A 21,994-nucleotide genomic window follows, 5' to 3' on the forward strand; every position below is an offset into this window, starting at 1 on the left:
CAGCGGAGGTGTGGAGAGAAAATGGCGCTGGTGAGTGCTGAGGAAGAAGCCCCGCCCCCTCAGCGGCAGGCTTCTGTCCCGCGTTTTGTGTAAAAATAATAGCGGGGGCTCATGCATATATACAGTGCCCAACTGTATATATGCTGCTTTTGCCAAGAGGTACCTAATTGCTGCCCAGGGCACCCCCCCCCCCCTGCGCCCTGCACCCTACAGTGACCGGAGTGTGTGGGTTTAGTGTGGGAGCAATGGCGCACAGCTGCAGTGCTGTGCGCTACCTCATATGAAGACAGGAGTCTTCTGCCGCCGATTTCGAAGTCTTCTTGCTTCTCACGCCGGCTTCTGTCTTCTGGCTCTGCGAGGGGACGGCGGCGCGGCTCCGGGATCGGACGACCAAGGGAGCGTTCCTGTGTACGATCCCTCTGGAGCTAATGGTGTCCAGTAGCCTAAGAAGCAGGACCTATCTTCTAGTGAGTAGGGCTGCTTCTCTGCCCTCAGTCCCACGTAGCAGAGGGGCTCTTTTACATTGAGAATAAATAGAGTGTAGTGTGCCACCGTGCCCGCAAGGGGCTCTTTTGCATTTAGAATAAATAGCGTGTAGTGCGCCACCGTACCCGCAAGGGGCTCTTTTACATTGAGGATAAATAGTTTGTAATGCGCCACAATGCCCACAAGGGGTTCATTTGCATTAATAAATAGCATGTAGCGCGCCACCATGCCCGCAGCGAGCCCGCAAGGTGCTCTTTTGCACTCGCCACACTGCCGGTATAGACCCCCCTAATACTATATTGCAAATAGAGAATAGCCCCTCACTCATTATAACTTCCATCATTTCAAAGAAAAGGAGACTCGTTATGACAGATCTGACAAGTTTCAATTCACATTTGCATACTTAAATTGGATTTTTTTGCTTGCTATATATGTTGGAATATTTTAAAGGATAAAATAAAAAGTGTGTTTTACATTAATTGGTGGAGAAGAGGGCTATAGGTTCTATACTAGACTGGTAACCAATATATCTACAAAGGACATGTATTTTTGACAAATCCATTCTCTCTATACACAGTCAGTGGCATGAAGGGCCCCCTGGGGTAATGCAGTTATAGGGGCCCGTGTTTTCGGGTGTGGCTGGTCTCTAGAAGGGGTGTGGCCAGACACCACTTTGGTTTGCCTAACCATTACAGAGTACATGGGCTGGGGCCCCTTGATAAATATATATAAATTCCATAAGGTTGCTTACTGTGAGACCTATTTCGAGAGAACGAGTGAACACAAAAATATGGTTGGGGAATCAAATTAAAGGTCTTACCATGTAGAGGTGCTAGTCAAAGACAAAAGTTAGATTGGGAAAATTGTTCGGGCATTGCGGAGCAGCAAAGTTCACATGTAAAGTCTATGGGAGAAGTGTGCACAGGCAAGTTTACATTTGCTACTTGACAAGTTTATCCTTTAAAGAAAAGAAGAAAAAAAATAACAGTTAATTTTGTCCGGTTTCCACTAGTATATAGTAAACACTGCTAGTGCATGCATGATAATGTACCAGATGCACTGTAGAAAATACCCCATAGTCTTGTGCAGTATCATGTAACATGTATAATTTACGTATAATTAAAGGGCACAGTCCAATCCAATCCAACCCTGCATACAGTATATACCTCTGGTTCTCAAACTGCGTGCCGTGGCAACCTGGGATGCCTTTAGCACTTGCAGGGGTGTCTACAGAAAGCGGAGGTTAATCTGCACACTATAGGTAAACTTATATACATCAAATAAGTTGGCGGTCAGTGCCCTGGTATTTAATACTGGTAGAATTGTATATTGTCAGGGGGTGCTACCGATTACAACCAAAGGTATATTCACAAAACGAAAGGAAGGAAGGAAGGAAGGAAGGAAGGAAGGAAGGAAGGAAGGAAGGAAGGAAGGAAGGAAGGAAGGAAGGAAGGAAGGAAGGAAGGAAGGAAGGAAGGAAGGAAGGAAGGAAGGAAGGAAAGAAAGAAAGAAAGAAAGAAAGAAAGAAAGAAAGAAAAGAAAGAAAGAAAAGAAAGAAAGAAAAGAAAGAAAGGGGTTGCGTACTAGTGTTGGGGGGGAGGGAGGGGGGGGGCTGTGAAGTTTCTTCACTCCCCCTGTCACCCGGCTCCACAGCTGTGCGTGCTAATATGGACGAGATTGTCCATATTGGCATGCATGTATAAGCGACCCGGCACAGACAATGAACGAGCGCGAGGCCGTACACTGAACGATATGAATGAGAACATTCATATCGTCAGTTAGGTCTTTACGTGTGTAGGGCCTATGAAAGCAGGATAGGCACAGGACGGATGAGGGCCCTGCTCAAGAGCTTACGTTCTCAAGGATATACATAAAAGTCTCATAGTGCACAACACATAGGAGTACCCCTTCTTGTCATCTTTGCTGTTATACGTCCATAATAGTTGTCTACTATGGGGCATAAACTTAAAATAAGAATTTACTTACCGATAATTCTATTTCTCGGAGTCCGTAGTGGATGCTGGGGTTCCTGAAAGGACCATGGGGAATAGCGGCTCCGCAGGAGACAGGGCACAAAAAGTAAAGCTTTAGGATCAGGTGGTGTGCACTGGCTCCTCCCCCTATGACCCTCCTCCAAGCCTCAGTTAGGATACTGTGCCCGGACGAGCGTACACAATAAGGAAGGATTTTGAATCCCGGGTAAGACTCATACCAGCCACACCAATCACACTGTACAACCTGTGATCTGAACCCAGTTAACAGTATGATAACAGCGGAGCCTCTGAAAAGATGGCTCACAACAATAATAACCCGATTTTTGTAACTATGTACAAGTAATGCAGATAATCCGCACTTGGGATGGGCGCCCAGCATCCACTACGGACTCCGAGAAATAGAATTATCGGTAAGTAAATTCTTATTTTCTCTATCGTCCTAGTGGATGCTGGGGTTCCTGAAAGGACCATGGGGATTATACCAAAGCTCCCAAACGGGCGGGAGAGTGCGGATGACTCTGCAGCACCGAATGAGAGAACTCCAGGTCCTCCTTAGCCAGGGTATCAAATTTGTAGGATTTTACAAACGTGTTTGCCCCTGACTAAATAGCCGCTCGGCAAAGTTGTAAAGCCGAGACCCCTCGGGCAGCCGCCCAAGATGAGCCCACCTTCCTTGTGGAATGGGCATTTACATATTTTGGCTGTGGCAGGCCTGCCACAGAATGTGCAAGCTGAATTGTATTACACATCCAACTAGCAATAGTCTGCTTAGAAGCAAGAGCACCCAGTTTGTTGGGTGCATACAGGATAACAGCAAGTCAGTTTTCCTGACTCCAGCCGTCCTGGAACCTATACTTTCAGGGCCCTGACAACATCCAGCAACTTGGAGTCCTCCAAGTCCCTAGTAGGCGCAAGGCACCACAATAAGCTGGTTCAGGTGAAACACTGACACCACCTTAGGGAGAGAACTGGGGACGAGTCCGCAGCTCTGCCCTGTCCGAATGGACAAACAGATATGGGCTTTATTGAGAAAAAAAAAACCCACCAATTTGACACTCGCCTGGCCCAGGCCAGGGCCAAGAGCATGGTCACTTTTCATGTGAGATGCTTCAAATCCACAGATTTGACTGGTTTTAAACCAATGTGATTTGAGGAATCCCAGAACTACGTTGAGATCCCACAGTGCCACTGGAGGCACAAAAGGGGGTTGTATATGCAATACTCCCTTGACAAACTTCTGGACTTCAGGAACTGAAGCCAATTCTTTCTGGAAGAAAATCGACAGGGCCGAAATTTGAACCTTAATGGGCCCCAATTTGAGGCCCATAGACACTCCTGTTTGCAGGAAATGCAGGAATCGACCGAGTTGAAATTTCTTCGTGGGGCCTTCCTGGCCTCACACCACGCAACATATTTTCGCCACATGTGGTGATAATGTTGTGCGGTCACCTCCTTCCTGGCTTTGACCAGGGTAGGAATGACCTCTTCCGGAATGCCTTTTTCCCCTAGGATCCGGCGTTCCACCGCCATGCCGTCAAACGCAGCTGCGGTAAGTCTTGGAACAGACATGGTACTTGCTGAAGCAAGTCCCTTCTTAGCGGCAGAGGCCATAAGTCCTCTGTGAGCATCTCTTGAAGTTCCGGGTACCAAGTCCTTCTTGGCCAATCCGGAGCCATGAGTATAGTTCTTACTCCTCTACGTCTTATAATTCTCAGTACCTTAGGTATGAGAAGCAGAGGAGGGAACACATACACCGACTGGTACACCCACGGTGTTACCAGAACGTCCACAGCTATTGCCTGAGGGTCTCTTGATCTGGCGCAATACCTGTCCCGTTTTTTGTTCAGACGGGACGCCATCATGTCCACCTTTGGTATTTCCCAACGGTTCACAATCATGTGGAAAAACTTCCCGATGAAGTTTCCACTCTCCCGGGTGGAGGTCGTGCCTGCTGAGGAAGTCTGCTTCCCAGTTTCCACTCCCGGAATGAAACACTGCTGACAGTGCTATCACATGATTTTCCGCCCAGCGAAAAGTCCTTGCAGTTTTTGCCATTGCCCTCCTGCTTCTTGTGCCGCCCTGTCTGTTTACGTGGGCGACTGCCGTGATGTTTTTCCCACTGGATCAATACCGGCTGACCTTGAAGCAGAGGTCTTGCTAAGCTTAGAGCATTATAAATTTACCCTTAGCTCCAGTATATTTATGTGGAGAAAAGTCTCCAGACTTGATCACACTCCCTGGAAATTTTCTCCTTGTGTGACTGCTCCCCAGCCTCTCGGGCTGGCCTCCGTGGTCACCAGCATCCAATCCTGAATGCCGAATCTGCGGCCCTCTAGAAGATGAGCACTCTGTAACCACCACAGGAGAGACACCCTTGTCCTTGGATATAGGGTTATCCGCTGATGCATCTGAAGATGCGATCCGGACCATTTGTCCAGCAGATCCCACTGAAAAGTTCTTGCGTGAAATCTGCCGAATGGAATTGCTTCGTAGGAAGCCACCATTTTTACCAGGACCCTTGTGCAATGATGCACTGACACTTTTCCTGGTTTTAGGAGGTTCTTGACTAGCTCGGATAACTCCCTGGCTTTCTCTTCCGGGAGAAACACCTTTTTCTGGACTGTGTCCAGAATCATCCCTAGGCACAGCAGACGTGTCGTCAGGATCAGCTGCGATTTTGGAATATTTAGAATCCATCCGTGCTGTTGTAGCAGTATCCGAGATAGTGCTACTCCGACCTCCAACTGTTCCCTGGACTTTGCCCTTATCAGGAGATCGTCCAAGTAAGGGGTAATTAAGACGCCTTTTCTTCGAAGAAGAATCATCATTTCGGCCATTACCTTGGTAAAGACCCGGGGTGCCGTGGACAATCCAAACGGCAGCGTCTGAAACTGACAGTGACAGTTCTATACCACGAACCTGAGGTACCCTTAGTGAGAAGGGCAAATTTGGGACATGGAGGTAAGCATCCCTGATGTCCCGGGACACTATATAGTCCCCTTCTTCCTGGTTCGTTATCACTGCTCTGAGTGACTCCATCTTGATTTGAACCTTTGTAAGTGTTCAAATTTTTTTAGATTTAGAATAGGTCTCACCTAGCCTTCTGGCTTCAGTACCACAATATAGTGTGGAATAATACCCCTTTCCTTGTTGTAGGAGGGGTAATTTGATTATCACCTGCTGGGAATACAGCTTGTGAATTTTTTCCCATACTGCCTCCTTGTCGGAGGGATACCTTGGTAAAGCAGACTTCAGGAGCCTGCGAGGGGGAAACGTTTCGACATTCCAATCTGTACCCCTGGGATACTACTTGTAGGATCCAGGGGTCCTGTACGGTCCCAGCATCATGCTGAGAGCTTGGCAGAAGCGGTGGAAGGCTTCTGTTCCTGGGAATGGGCTGCCTGCTGCAGTCTTCTTCCCTTTCCTCTATCCCTGGGCAAATATGACTCTTATAGGGACGAAAGGACTGAGGCTGAAAAGACGGTGTCTTTTTCTGCAGAGATGTGACTTAGGGTAAAAACGGTGGATTTTCCAGCAGTTGCCGTGGCCACCAGGTCCGATGGACCGACCCCAAATAACTCCTCTTCCTTTATACGGCAATACACCTTTGTGCCGTTTGGAATCTGCATCACCTGACCACTGTCGTGTCCATAAACATCTTCTGGCAGATATGGACATCGCACTTACTCTTGATGCCAGAGTGCAAATATCCCTCTGTGCATCTCGCATATATAGAAATGCATCCTTTAAATGCTCTATAGTCAATAAAATACTGTCCCTGTCAAGGGTATCAATATTTTTAGTCAGGGAATCCGACCAAGCCACCCCAGCTCTGCACATCCAGGCTGAGGCGATCGCTGGTCGCAGTATAAACACCAGTATGTGTGTATATACTTTTATATGATATTTTCCAGTCTCCTGTCAGCTGGCTCCTTGAGGACGGCCCTATCTATAGACGGTACCGCCACTTGTTTTGATAAGCGTGTGAGCGCCTTATCCACCCTAAGGGGTGTTTCCCAACGCGCCCTAACTTCTGGCGGGAAAGGGTATACCGCCAATAATTTTCTATCGGGGGAAACCCACGCATCATCACACACTTCATTTAATTTATCTGATTCAGGAAAAACTACAGGTAGTTTTTTCACATCCCACATAATACCCTCTTTTGTGGTACTTGTAGTATCAGAAATATGTAACACCTCCTTCATTGCCCTTAACGTGTGGCCCTAATAAGGAATACGTTTGTTTATTCACCGTCGACACTGGATTCAGTGTCCGTGTCTGTGTCGACCGACTAAGGTAAACGGGCGTTTTAAAACCCCTGACGGTGTTTTTGAGACGTCTGGACCGGTACTAATTGTTTGTCGGCCGTCTCATGTCGTCAACCGACCTTGCAGCGTGTTGACATTATCACGTAATTCCCTAAATAAGCCATCCATTCCGGTGTCGACTCCCTAGAGAGTGACATCACCATTACAGGCAATTGCTCCGCCTCCTCACCAACATCGTCCTCATACATGTCGACACACACGTACCGACACACAGCACACACACAGGGAATGCTCTGATAGAGGACAGGACCCACTAGCCCTTTGGAGAGACAGAGGGAGAGTTTGCCAGCACACACCAAAAAACGCTATAATTATATAGGGACAACCTTATATAAGTGTTTTCCCTTATAGCATCTTTTTATATATATTTCTAACGCCAAATTAGTGCCCCCCCTCTCTGTTTTAACCCTGTTTCTGTAGTGCAGTGCAGGGGAGAGCCTGGGAGCCTTCCCTCCAGCCTTTCTGTGAGGGAAAATGGCGCTGTGTGCTGAGGAGATAGGCCCCGCCCCTTTTTCGGTGGGCTCGTCTCCCGCTCTTCAACGGATTCTGGCAGGGGTTAAATATCTCCATATAGCCCCCGGAGGCTATATGTGAGGTATTTTTTGCCAAAAAATAGGTTTACATTGCCTCCCAGGGCGCCCCCCTCCCAGCGCCCTGCACCCTCAGTGACTGCCGTGTGAAGTGTGCTGAGAGCAATGGCGCACAGCTGCAGTGCTGTGCGCTACCTTAAGAAGACTGAGGAGTCTTCTGCCGCCGATTCTGGACCTTCTTCTCTTTTCAGCATCTGCAAGGGGGCCGGCGGCGAGGCTCCGGTGACCATCCAGGCTGTACCTGTGATCGTCCCTCTGGAGCTAATGTCCAGTAGCCAAAGAAGCCAATCCATCCTGCACGCAGGTGAGTTCACTTCTTCTCCCCTAAGTCCCTCGTTGCAGTGATCCTGTTGCCAGCAGGACTCACTGTAAAATAAAAAACCTAAGCTAAACTTTTCTAAGCAGCTCTTTAGGAGAGCCACCTAGATTGCACCCTTCTCGGCCGGGCACAAAAATCTAACTGAGGCTTGGAGGAGGGTCATAGGGGGAGGAGCCAGTGCACACCACCTGATCCTAAAGCTTTACTTTTTGTGCCCTGTCTCCTGCGGAGCCGCTATTCCCCATGGTCCTTTCAGGAACCCCAGCATCCACTAGGACGATAGAGAAATAGGGCATAAAATGAACTGGGGCAATACAACGGGGCATGACATGAACAACTGCTATGTAGAGGTGTTCCTCTAGATCAGAGGTGGCCAAAAGGTAGATCGCAATCTACCAGTAGCTCGCAGAGCATGCGCCAGTAGCTCGCGACAGACTTAACAGAAAATAACTGTAAAGGAGCCTGCCGCCACTGCTTCTCTTCACAGTTCCCAGGGATGCAGGGTGCGCGGGGGACGTAATGATGTCACCTGCGATGTGAGGAGCCTGGGTGTTAGTTGGATCCAGTTTGATCCAGCCGGCGACAACAGGAGAGGCAGCCAGCGGGAGGCCATGCAGCGTGAAAGCGGGAGTGTAACTGTGGGGAGAGGGAGGACTGAAGCTAGGCAGCGTGACAACTTGCGAGGTAAGTTACGCAAAGGGGGGTTTCTTCACAAGGGGGGGGGGGGATCTGCAAAATGGGGGATTATTTGCACGGAGGAGGGTGTTGTACAAGGGGCTATTATGCAGGGGAGTGGAAGCGGGGTATCTTCACAAGAGGGGGGGGATCTGCTAAGAGGGGGATTTGCACAGAGGGGGGGTTATTTGATGTTGTCATTCTTAATGCCATTTTCAAATGTGTGCATTATTATTGGTGCTGTTATTTGATGGCATCATTATTAATGCTATTTTTTAAATGTGAGCGTTACTATTGGTGTTATTTGACGCTGGGAGATCACCGGTAAAGTAAGTGAACAAGAAGTAGAGCCCAGAATCCAAAGGTCCGGCCACCCCTGCTCTAGACAGAAGCATTAGGCCGGGGGTCACTTAAAAATGTTGCTATGGGAATAAAAGTTTTACACCTCTGCCTAAAGCCACCAAGATATTACAGGATACCTAAGGGAATAAAACAATGCAATATCCAGTCAAATAATCCAATATCAGCTGCTCCCACCTTTCTGGCAAGTAATGTAAAGAATGGGATGCTGAAAACACATGTACTAAAGAATACCAGAGGAGAAATTTATTGCAGATGTATGGAAAGTGAAGGTGGATAAACAAAGGGTCCTCTCCATGACAGCTCCAACAAGTGGCCCATAAAAATAGGATTTTAATTACCTACCGGTAAATCCTTTTCTCGTAGTACGTAGAGGATGCTGGGGTCCACATTAGTACCATGGGGTATAAACGGTTCCACTAGGAGCCATTGTTACTTTAAGAGTTTAACAGTGTGGGCTGGCTCCTCCCTCTATGCCCCTCCTACCAGACAGTCTAGAAACTGTGCCCAAGGAGACTGACAACTTTGAGAGAGAATTTTACAGATAGTGGTGAGATTCACACCAGCTCACACATACAGGGCAAACCAAGCTAACTAGTTTGAAACATCAGCAACAGCTGAACAATAACACTTAACCAAGTAACAAAACAGTACTAAACCAAGAACAAAGCAGTACTGAACAAAGTAACCACTGCAGGAGCACGAAGCACTGGGCGGGCACCCAGCATCCTCTACGGACTACGAGAAAAGGATTTATGGTAGGTAATTAAAATCCTATTTTCTCTTACGTCCTAGAGGATGCTGGGGTCCACATTAGTACCATGGGGATGTACCAAAGCTCCCAGAACGGGAGGGAGAGCGCGGAGGCTCCTGCAGAACTGACTGACCAAACTTCAGGTCCTCAGTGGCCAAGGTATCGAACTTTTAGAACCTTGCAAAAGTGTTTGACCCCAATCAAGTAGCTGCTCGGCAAAGCTGTAAAGCCGAGACACCCCGGGCAGCCGCCCAAGAAGAGCCCACTTTCCTTGTGGAATGGGCTTTTACTGATTTTGGATGCGGCAATCCAGCCGCAGAATGAGCCTGCTGAATCCACCTTACGAGTAGAGAGTGGGCCTTAACAGACGTAGGACACGGCAATCCTGCCGTAGAATACGCGTGCCGAGATAGTGAACCTGATCCAGCAAGAGATCGTCTGCTTAGAAACAGGACACCCAAGTTTCTTGGGATCATACAGGACAAACAGAGAGTCCGATTTTCTGTGACGAGTAGTACTCTTCACAGAGATTTTCAGAGCCCTTACAACATCCAAGGACTTTGATGAAATTGAGGAGTCAGTAGCAACTGGCACCACAATAATAGGATTTTGGTTACCTACCGTTAAATCCTTTTCTCGTTGTCCGTAGACGATGCTGTGGTCCATATTAGTACCATGGGGTATAGACGAGTCCAACAGGAGCCGTTGGCACTTTAAGAGAGTTTAATAGTGTGGGCTGGCTCCTCCCTCTATGCCCCTCCTACCAGACTCCGTTTAGAAACTGTGCCCGAGGAGACGACATATTTCGAGAGAAGGAATTACACAGATAGTGGCGAGATTCATACCAGCTCACACAAACGTGAAAATCCGGCTAACATGCCGGAATAACTTCAGCAACAGCTGAAACAGTAAATAACGCAGAACTTACCTAGGAACCAGGTAACACTGAACCAGAAAACCAATGTAGGAAAATGCAGCGCTGGGCGGGCGCCCAGCATCCTCTACGGACTACGAGAAAAGGATTTACCGGTAGGTAACCAAATTCCTATTTTCTCTTACGTCCTAGAGGATGCTGGGGTCCATATTAGTACCATGGGGATGTACCAAAGCTCCCAGAACGGGAGGGAGAGCGCGGAGGCTCCTGCAACACTGCTTGACCAAATTTGAGGTCATCAGAGGCCAAAGTATCGAACCTGTAAAACTTGGCAAACGTGTTTGACCCAGACCAAGTAGCTGCTCGGCAGAGTTGCACCGCCGAGACACCCCGAGCAGCCGCCCAGGAAGAGCCCACTTTACGAGTAGAGTGGGCCTTTACGGAATTCGGACAAAGCAATCCTGCCGTGGAATAAGCAAGCTGGATAGTGAACCTGATCCAGCGTGAAATTGACTGCTTAGAAGCAGGAAATCCAATTTTCTTTGGATCATAGAGGACAAATAGAGAGAGTCACTTTTCCTATGACGAGCCGTCCTCTTCACGTAAATCTTCAAAGTCCTCACTACATCCAAGGCCTTTGAAGCAATTGAGAAGTCAGTAGCCAGTGGCACCACAATAGGTTGGTTAATGTGGAAAGCAGACAACCTTAGGTAGGAACTGCGGACGAGTCCGAAGTTCAGTCCTGTCCTCATGGAAGATCAGATAGGGGCTTTTACAAGATAAAGCCCCAAATTCCGACACGCGTCGTGCAGAAGCCAAGGCCAACAAGGTAACCGCCTTCCACGTGAGAAACTTGAGATCAAACTCCTGTAGAGGCTCAAACCAAGCAGATTGCAAAAACTGCAACACCACATCAAGATCCCATGGAGCCGTAGGCGCCACAAAGGGAGGCTGGATGTGCAGAACCCCTTTCAAAAAGGTCTGAACCTCAGGACGAACAGCCAATTGTTTTTGGAAGAAGATAGACAAAGCAGAGATCTGGACCTTGATGGAGCCCAGTCTCAGTCCCATATCCACCCCTGCTTGCAGGAAAAGGAGAAAACGTCCAAGTTGAAACTCCACCGCCGGAAACTTCTTGGCCTCACACCAAGAAACATATTTCTTCCAAATGTGATGGAAATGCTTAGACATTACCCCCTTCCTGGCCTGTATCAGGGTAGGAATGACCTCACTCGGGATACCCTTCCGAGCTAGGATCTGGCGTTCAACCGCCATGCCGTCAAACGAAGCCGCGGTAAGTCAAGATAAGCGGACGGCACCTGTAGAAGCAGATCCTCCCAAAGAGGTAAAGGCCATGGATCTTCCAGCAGAAGATCCAGCAGATCAGCATACCAAGCCCTCCTTGGCCAGTCCGGAGCAATGAGTATTGCCAGAACCTTTGTTCTTCTCACGAGCTGAAGAACCTTTGGTATCAGAGGAAGTGGAGGGAACACATACACTGACTTGAACACCCACGGTGTTACCAGTGCGTCCACTGCCACTGCCTGTGAGTTTCTTGACCTGGAACAGTACCTCCGTAGCTTCTTGTTGAGGTGGGAAGCTATCATGTCTATGTGAGGAACCCCCCACCAACAGTTTACCTCCTCGAACACCTCCGGATGGAGGCCCCACTCCACTGGATGGAGATAGTGTCTGCTGAAGAAGTCTGCTTCCCAGATGTCTACGCCTGGAATGAAGATTGCCGACATCGTGCCTTTCTGCCCAGATGAGGATTTTTGACACCTCTGCCAAGGCAGCTCTGCTCTTCGTTCCGCCTGGTCGGTTTATGTAGGCCACTGTGGTCACATTGTCAGACTGCACCTGAACAGCCCGATCCTGTAGAAGGTGTGCTGCTTGCAGAAGGGCGTTGTAAACTGCCCTGAGTTCCAGGATGTTTATTGGGAGAAGCAACTCTTGATCCGACCATCGTCCCTGTAAGGTCTCCCCCAGAGCGACTGCTCCCCAACCTCTTAGACTCGCGTCTGTGGTTAAAAGGATCCAGTCTTGAATTCCGAACCTTCTTCCTTCCAGAAGGTGTGGAAGTTGTAGCCACCAGAGGAGTGAAATCCTGGCTTTCGGAGACAGGCGTATCCTCTTGTGCATGTGTAGCTGAGAGCCCGACCACTGTTCCAATAGGTCCAGCTGAAAGGGTTGAGCATGAAACCTGCCGTACTGCAGAGCCTCGTAGGCAGCAACCATCTTCCCCAGAAGGCATATGCATTGATGAACCGATACCCGGGCAGGCTTTAGGACCTCCCGGACCATTGCTTGAATCACCAACGCTTTCTTCACCAGGAGAAATACCCTCTGCACTTCCGTGACGAGGATCATTCCCAGGAAAAAGACAGCCGCCTTGTCGGCTCCAGATGAGACTTTGGAAGGTTTAGGATCCAACCGTGCCTCCTGAGCAGCCGCGTCGTGAGCTCGATGGAAAGCGACAACCTCTCCCTGGACGACGTCTTGATCAGGAGATCGTCCAGATATGGAATTATGTTCACCCCCTGTTTGCGGAGGAGAACCATCATCTCCGCCATCACCGTGGTGCTGTGGAGAGGCCAAACGGTAGCGCCTGAAACTGATAGTGATAGTCCATCAGCGCAAACCGGAGATATGCTTGATGCAGCACCCAAATGGGAATGTGGAGGTAAGCATCCTTGATGTCCAGGGACACCAGGAACTCCCCCTCCGACAGTCCTAAGATGAGAGCTCTCAGAGATTCCATCTTGACTTTGAACTCCCTGAGATAAGGATTCAAAGATTTTAAGTTTAAAATAGGCCGTACCGAACCATCCGGTTTCGGTACCACGAAAAGGTTCGAATAATAACTCTTGTTCCGCTGCTGAAGTGGGACCGGAACAATGACCTCTGACATCACCAATTTTCTGATGGCCTCCAGAAGAATTGTCCTGTCTGCCAGCAGGGCTGGCAAGCCTGACTTGAAGAAACGGTGAGGCGGGGGATCTTGAAACTCCAGTCTGTACCCTCTGGACACTATATCCAGAACTCAGGGGTCCAGACCCGACGACACTCAGACATGGCTGAACTGCCGGAGTCTTGCCCCCACCTGACCTTCCTCCAGGCCTAGCGGTCCACCGTCTTGCGGAGGACTTGGGGTTATCAGAAGCAGGCTTCTGGGCCTGGGAACCTGCGGGAGCAGGTTTCTTTCCTTTGGCACAACCACCTCTGAAGGTGTTCGAAGGCTTATTCTTTCTAGGCCTCGCGGGCCGAAAGGATTGTGACGTGGTAGATGAAAAAGGCTTCTTCGTAGCCGCTGCAGCTGAGGGGAGAAAAGGAGATTTACCGGCGGTAGCCGAGGCAATCCACGCATCCAGCGCCTCCCCAAAAAGAGCGCCTGAGCCTTGTATGGTAGGCCCTCCACACACTTCCTGGATTCCGCATCCACAGACCAGTTGCGCAGCCAGAGACCTCTGCGAGCCGAGACGGACATGGAGGAGATCCCTGCAGCCATGGAATCCCTGCAGCCATGGAATCCATCAGGAACCCTGCAGAATCCTAGTGTTCACTCTAGGCTGTTTTAGCAGGGCGCCGCGCCCTGCCCGTTTTTAAGCAGGCAAAACCCGCCCTGCCCCTTTTGCGGCGACCTGCTAGAACAGCCGCCCGCTCCCTGCCCTCCCGGCGTGTATAGATGCCGTGCGCATGCGCGCGGCATCCATTCACGCATTGGGAGAGGGCTGGGGGAAGCCCAGCACCGACGGAGGTGCTGGGCACGCCCCCAACAGTGACGTCGCCGGCCACAGACGCTCTCTATAGTAGCGTCTGTGGGCCGCACCGCCTCCTAAAATGACGTCGGCGTGGCCACCCCCCCTAATTTGCGTGGCCGCGCCCCCATTTCGGACGCGCACGTGCCCCCGGAGTCCGGCCGCCCTGCCCCTTTTCACTCCTAGAGTGAACACTAGAATCCTGAATATTACGTAAAAATAAATAAACGTCAACTTTGTCCTTCGTAGTCGATTCCTCCTGCAGAGTGATTGACCACCTGGCAATAGCTTTAGCAATCCAAGCACAGGCTATAGTAGGCCGCAATAAAGCCCCTGAAGCCGTGTAAATGGATTTCAGCGTAGCATCCACCTTGCGATCTGCCGGGTCCTTTAACACGGTAGATCCCGGGACCGGTAAAACCACCTGCTATGGACAGCCTGGATACAGAGGCGTCGACTATCGGCGGGGACTCCCATCTCTTCCTATCTTCCTCTGGGAAGGGAAAAGCCACCAAGACCCTCTTGGGAATCTGGAATTTCTTTTCCGGAGTTTCCCATGCCTTTTCAAAGATAGCATTCAATTTTTTGGATGCCGGGAAGGTGAGGGGGGGCTTCTTATTATCCGTAAAGAAGGCCTCCTCCACCTGTTCCGGAGCCGTGTCCGAAATGTGTAAAACATCCCTAACAGCCTCAATCATCAACTGCACCCCCTTGGCAAGTGATGCCGTCCCCCGCAACACATCCCCATCACCGTCTGCAGCGTCAGAGTCGGTGTCCGTGTCATCCTGCATAATTCCAAGCGCACTTTTATGAGAATGAACCGCAGGGGACCACGAGGAGGCAGAATCAGACCATACCACCATAGAGGACTGGAGGACCTGAGTGGCATGCTCAGTCCTAGCAACCCTATCAGAAATCTGAGAAATAGTCCCCCTCAGAGAGATTAACCATTCTGGCTCTCTAGCTGGGATCTGTGCTAAAACGGTGCAATCCTGATTACCTGGAATGGAGTCTTCCTGGGAAGACAAACCCTCTGCAGCATATGAAACAGTGTCCCTAGACATGTTGTCACACACTCTCTAAACACCCCACAAACACACAGGGTATTATATAGACAGAGTTTCCCCCCCAAATATGGCAGAGAGACACAGAGATTGGAGCCAACCCACACACACAGCGCTTTTCAGGTAAAGGGAGTCCCTTCCCAGCGCTGACTGTGTCCCTTAATAGGTGACACAGCCTTTAAGCAGCCTCCCCTCCCTTCTACAGCCCCTACAGACTGCTGAAGAACGCTCTGGGAGGGACCTGGATCCAATGAACCGTGACTGCAGGCAGGAAAAATGGCGCTGAATGCTGCTGGGTCCGCTCTGAGGAGAAGCTCCGTTCCCTTCAATGGCGCTGTCTTCCTGCTCACATGAGGATTATACTGACCCGGAGGATTGTGCTGACCTGGATCCGCAGACCCAGACATGCCTGAAACGACCAGTGTAGGGTCCGGAGCTGGCCCAGGGCGCTCCCTACCAGCGCCGCACCAAGGTACCGCTGAGCCTTCCAGGAGCGCAGGTAAGACCGCGCTCCTGACCCTGTAGCCGCCCTCTTCACACTGTCCCCCCCCGCTTGCAAGGGGGGACAGTGACTCACTCGCCACTCTTCAGCTCCTGAGGGCGGCTGGCTGCCGGGGCGAACAGACCCCTCTGGAGCCAACGTCCAGTCAGCGGGAGCAGTGGCTCAAGACCCCGCAGGGCGGACACTGCTCCACCCACCCAGTCCCACGCTGCAGGGAGGCTGTCGCCAACAGCCTCCCTGTAAAATAAAAAAAGCCTGAAAAAGGAAGAAAAATACTCTTTACCAAGAGAACTCTGTAGAGCACCCCTAGCTGTGACCGGCTCCTCCGGGCACATTTTCTAAACTGAGTCTGGTAGGAGGGGCATAGAGGGAGGAGCCAGCCCATACTATTAAATTCTTAAAGTGCCAATGGCTCCTGGTGGACCAGTCTATACCCCATGGTACTAATATGGACCCCAGCATCCTCCAGGACGTAAGAGAAAGGTTGGTTGACATGTAATGCCGACACAACCTTCGGAAGGAACTGCTGACGTGTCCGGAGCTCAGCTCTATCTTCATGGAAGATCAAGTAGGGGCTCTTACAAGACAAAGCCCCCAGCTCCGACATACGTCTAGCAGAAGCTAAGGCCAACAAAGAGACAGCCTTCCATGTGAGATACTTGACCTCTACCTCCTGTAGAGGCTCGAACCAATCTGACTGGAGAAACTGCAGCACCACGTTAAGATCCCATGGTGCCGTAGGTGGCACAAAGGGAGGCTGGATGTGCAGAACCCCTTTCAAAAAAATGTTTGAACCTCCGGGAGGGAAGCCAACGGTTTCTGGAAGAAAATGGATAGGGCCGAAATCTGGACCATTACGGATCCCAACCTCAGGTCCATATCCACACCTGCTTGCAGGAAGAGGAGAAACCCTCCCAGTTGAAACTCCACCGTAGGAAACTTCTTGGACTCACACCAAGATACATATATTTTCCAAATATGATGGTAATGTTTATACAGTATTCCTGTCCTAGCCTGTATCAGGGTAGGAATAACCTTGTTCGGAATGCCCTTCCGAGCTGATATCCGGCACTCAACCTCCATGCCGTCAAACGTAGCCGCTGTAAGTCTTGATAAGCGAACGGCCCTGTTGCAGCAAGTCCGCCCGAAGAGGAAGAGGCCTCGGCTCTTCTAGCAGTAGATCCAGAAGGTCCGTGTACCAAGCCCTTCTTGGCCAGTCCGGAGCAATGAGGATTGCCTGAACTCTTGTTCTTCTTATGAGTTTTAGAACTCTTGGAATGAGTGGAACTGGAGGAAACACATACACCGACTGGAAGACCCACGGAGTCACTAGGGCAGGCATTCCCAACCACGGTCCTCAAGGCACACCAACAGTGTAGGTTTTAGTGATATCCAGGCTGCAGCACAGATGGTTAAATCAAAATAACCGAGTTACTGATTAAGTCACCTGTGCTGAAGCCTGGATATCACTAAAACCTGCACTGTTAGTATGCCTTGAGGACCGTGGTTGGGAATGCCTGCACTAGGGCGTCCACTGCCACGGCTTGTGGGTCCCTCGACCTGGAACAATTCCGCCAAAGCTTCTTGTTGAGACGAGAGGCCATCATGTCTATTTGAGGTACACCCCAAAGATCTGTCACCTCTGTGAACACTGCCCGATGGAGTCCCCACTCTCCTGGATGGAGATAGTGTCTGCTGAGGAGGTCCGCTTCCCAGTTGTCTACTCCCGGAATGAAGATTGCCGACAGCGCCAATGCGTGTTTTTCTGCCCAGAGGATGATTCTTGTTACCTCTGACATTGCAGCTCTGCTCTTCGTTCCGCCCTGTCGGTTTATGTAAGCCACTGTCGTTACATTGTCCAACTGCACTTGAATGGCTCGATCTCGCAGAAGATGGGCCGCTTTGAGAAGACCGATGTAGACGGCTCTTAGTTCCCAAATGTTTATTGGTAGGCTGGATTCCAGGCTTGAGCACCTTCCTTGGAAGGTTTTCCCCCCCAGTCTCGGAGACTTGCATCCGTGGTTAGAAGGATCCTCAGGACCTGCAGCCCTGCAGGTGAGGTAGTTGTAGCCACCAGAGGAGTGAAATCCTGGCTTTTGGTGACAGGCGTATTCTCTGGTGCATGTGTGTAGATGAGATCCGGACCACTTGTCCAGGAGATCCAGTTGGAAGGGCCGAGCATGAAACCTTCCGTACCGTAGAGCCTCGTAAGAGGCCACCGTCTTCCCCAGAAGGCGAATGCACTGATGAACGAAAACCCGGGCTGGCTTCAGGACATCCCGGACCATTGTTTGTATCACCAACGCTTTTTCCCCTGGAAGACACACCCTCTGCACTACTGTGTCGAGGATCATTCCCAGAAAAGACAATCTCCTGATGTGAGTTTTGAAAATTCAGGATCCAACAGTGTTCCCTGAGCAGATGAGTCATGAGAACAATGGACTGCAACAACCTCTCCCTGGACGATGCAACAACCTCTCCCTGGACGATGCAACAACCTCTCCCTGGACGATGCCTTTATCAGCAGATCGTCCAGAAATGGGATCATGTTAATCCCCTTTTTGCGGAAGAGAACCATCATCTCTGCTATCACCTTGGTGAACACCCTCGGCGCTGTGGAGATACTGAATGGTAGTGCCTGGAATTGATAGTGACTGTCCAACAGTGCAAATCTGAGATAAGCCTGGTGAGGCGGCCAAATCGGAATGTGGAGGTACGCATCCTTGATATCCAGGGATACCAGAAACTCTTCCTCCTTCAGACATGAAATCACTGCTCTGAAAGACTCCATTTTGAATTTGAACACCCTTAGGTAAGGGTTCAATGATTTCAAGTTCAAAATTGGTCTGACCGAACCATCCGGTTTCGGTACCACGAAAAGGTTTGAATAATAATCCTTGCTTTGCATATGAGATGGCACTGGGACAATGACCTGTGATTTTTACCAATTTTAGGATGGCTTCCTGTCAGATAGCCCTGTCTGTCAGCAAAACTGGCAAGGCCGATTTGAAGAATCGGTGAGGCAGGAGTTCTTGAAACTCCAGTCAGTACCCCTGGGACACAATATCCTGTACCCTGGGATCCAGGCCGGATGACACCCAGACGTGGCTGAAACGTCAGTCTCGCACCGACCAGCCCGTCCTCCAGGCTTTGAGGTCCACCGTCATGCTGAGGATTTTGAGGAACCAGAAGCAGGTCTCTGGTCCTGGGAGCCTACGGGTGCAGGCTTTTTGGATTCTGCCCGACCACCTCTAAAGAAAGTGGTAGAAGGCTTGGGCTTTTTTGTCTTAGCGGTCCGAAAGGACTGCTGCACAGCTGAAGAAAACGGTTTCTTCATAGAAGGAGTAGCAGAGGGAAGGAAAGGTGACTTACCCGCGGTTGCCGTGGAAATCCACGTATCCAACTCTTCCCCAAATAGAGCCTGACCTGTGTAGGGTAGGTTCTCCACACTTCTCCTGGATTCCGCGTCTGCAGATCATTGACATAGCCAGAGTCCCCTGCGAGCTGATACCGACATGGAGGATATCCGTGCAGTCAGCGTACCCAGGTCTTTCATGGATTCCACCATGAACCCCGCAGAATCCTGAATGTTACGTAACAATTCAATGTCACTACTATCCATTGCATCTAAATCCTCTAGTAATGTGCCACCACTTTACTATGGGTTTAGAAATCCATGCACAGGCAATAGTGGGCCTTAAGGCCACTCCTGAAGCAGTGTATATGGATTTGAGCATAGTGTCAATCTTACGATCAGCCGGTTCATTCAACGCGGTAGAACCAGGGACAGGTAAAAACCACCTTCTTAGGCAGTCCGGAGACAGATGCGTCAACAATTGGTGGGTTTTCCCATTTTTTCCTATCTTCCTCAGGGAAGTGAAAAGCAACCAGAACGCTTTTTGGGATCTGGAATTTTTTATCTGGGTTTCCCCAGGATTTTAAAATGTAGCGCTTAATTCTTTAGATGCAGGAAAGGTTAGCGGGGCTTTCTTATTATCAGTGAAGTAAGCCTCCTCAACCTGCTCAGGTGTAGTGTCATTAATGTTTAACACATCTCTAATGGACTCATCATGAGCTACACCCCCCTTTGCAAGGGATGCCGCCCCCCTCAGCACGTCCCCATCACCGTCTGAAGTATCAGAATCAGTATCCGTGTCATCTTGCATAATTTGGGCAAGTGCACGTTTCTGTGGGAACATGCTAGGGGGTTTTGCAGGAATAAGGACAGAGCCTGACCAAACTGCCCTAGACTTCTTCAACACCTGAGTTTCAGTCTCAGTATTAGCTTCAACAATAGGGATCTGAGACAAAGCATTACAATCCTTACATGGAATGGATCCCTCCTGAGAGGAAACATCTTCTGCAGCATATGACACTGAGTCCCTAGACATGGCTACGTGAGATATTAAACACCCACACACACAGGGAAATGTCAGTCACAGTCCCCCCCCCCACCCCAAGTATGCCACAGAGAGACACAGAGATTGGAGCCAACCCACACACAGTGCTTTTTAAGGTAGAACTAATGACACTACCAGCGCCGTCTGTGTACCTTAATAGACTACACAGACTTTACACAGCCTTCCACAACCCCCTAGTACCGTACAAGATAGCTGGAGTTGACTTGGAGGACAGCTCTCCCTGTCAGCGCTTCTGCAGGCAGGAAGATGGCACTGAACGCTGATGGGTCCGCTCTGAGGAGAAGCTCCGCCCCCTTTCATGGCCGGCTTCCCGCTCTCCTGTAGTTTATACTGGCCTCAGGAATTGTGCTGGCAGTGATCCTGGGACCCTGACAGGCTTGTTGGACAGTGTAGGATGTAGGTGCTGGCTCAGGGCGCCCCTCACAGCGTCGCACCATGTACCGCTGAGCCCCAGAGCGCAGTTAGTACTGCGCTCCCTACCCTGTTGCCGCCATCTTCACACCGGCTCCCCGCTTGTCAGGGGGGACGGTGACTAACTCGCCACTAAAGTCTTCTGGCCCCGTAAGGGGGTGGCAGCATGCTGCTGGGGTGAGCGATCCCCTGTGGCAGCGAACGTTCGATCCCCTCAGGAGCTCAGTGTCCTGTCAGCGGAGATAGTGGCTCAGACCCCGCAGGGCAGACACTACTCCCACCCTTAGTCCCTCGAAGCAGGTAGGCTGTTGCCAGCAGTCTCCCTGTGCCTAAACTCTAAAAAAAAAAAAAAAAAAAAAAAAAAAAACACACACACACACACACCTAAAAGAACTCCTACGGAGCTCCCCTAGCTGTGACCGGCTCCTCCGGGCACATTTTCTAAACAGAGTCTGGTAGGAGGGGCATAGAGGGAGGAGCCAGCACACACTCTCAAACTCTTTAAGTGCCAGTGGCTCCTAGTGGACTTGTCTATACCCCATGGTACTAATGTGGACCCCAGCATCCTCTAGGACGTAAGAGAAAACAGAAGTAACCAGAGGACATTCATGAAACCTGGTGCAATGAATAAGTGCTCCACATTGCAACCAGATTGGAATTCTTCTAACATTATTTAACAAACAAAACAAAATACGAGGTACTCATTAATAGTGAAGTGCAGCAAAGCATAACATACAGTAGCATATACAGCAATAGCATAACATGCAGGATGCTACAGACTTGCATAATAGCAGTAATAATAATAATAATAATAATGTATTAGCATAGTAGACTCAGCTATCAGAGAGAGAGAGAGAGAGAGAGAGAGAGAGTGTGTACACACACACAAATATACTAGAGATGGGTGAAAGCTTGGCATGGAGCAGAGGCACTGGGCAGACATCCAGTGATATGCAGGACTCTGCACAGGGGGCCCCAGGAGAAGGTGCAGCAGTGTCACAGGAGCGCAGCACGGCACCTCAGCAAGCAGCCCCGCAGGCCCTCTGTCCCCTCCTCCCGGTTACCTGTCAATCCCGGTATCCAGCACACACAGACGTCGGTCACCACCAATGCCGCCTGTATACACAGGGTAAGGCAAGATGTCGCTGCTGCGGCTACGCGCATGCGCGCCCTACCGACAGGCAAACTACCGTATTGTCTCTCGGCCCCGCCTCTTTCATTGGCACCACCTCCAGTGATTGGCTGACGGGCAATTCCAAGCAGCAACAACGTGCACGTCATTTGCCCGCCTGGACTCGTCGGAGCCAGGGATGTTGAGGCTGTGCTGTGTTGTCTGCTGCAGTTGCTGCTGCTCATTTGTGTGGTGGCGGCGGCTGCAGTGCTTGTTGTGGGGGAGCAGCAGAGCAGCACCCATCAGTCAGTGACAGCCAGGGTGGTGCGTGCAGCGGGTGCTGT

General features: G+C 50.2%; 1 protein-coding gene across 2 annotated transcripts in view; it reads right to left on the bottom strand.

Moving 5' to 3' along the window:
• DDB2 (damage specific DNA binding protein 2) overlaps positions 1-21,739 on the bottom strand; it is a 46,386-nt gene extending 24,647 nt beyond the window's left edge. The window contains exons 1-2 of one of the 2 annotated variants that reach the window (XM_063944639.1): positions 21,604-21,739; positions 1,307-1,444 (exon numbers count right to left, since the gene is read on the bottom strand). In XM_063944639.1, coding sequence (XP_063800709.1) covers positions 1,307-1,309 — 3 coding nt within the window. In that variant the 5' untranslated portion in view covers positions 1,310-1,444; positions 21,604-21,739. The remainder of the gene's footprint in view (positions 1-1,306; positions 1,445-21,603) is intronic. The other variant, XM_063944640.1, reaches the window with a different exon arrangement.
• Between the last annotated feature and the right edge of the window lie 255 nt (positions 21,740-21,994).

This window comes from Pseudophryne corroboree, chromosome 11 (genome assembly GCF_028390025.1).
Source record: "Pseudophryne corroboree isolate aPseCor3 chromosome 11, aPseCor3.hap2, whole genome shotgun sequence".
Taxonomy (NCBI): domain Eukaryota; kingdom Metazoa; phylum Chordata; class Amphibia; order Anura; family Myobatrachidae; genus Pseudophryne; species Pseudophryne corroboree.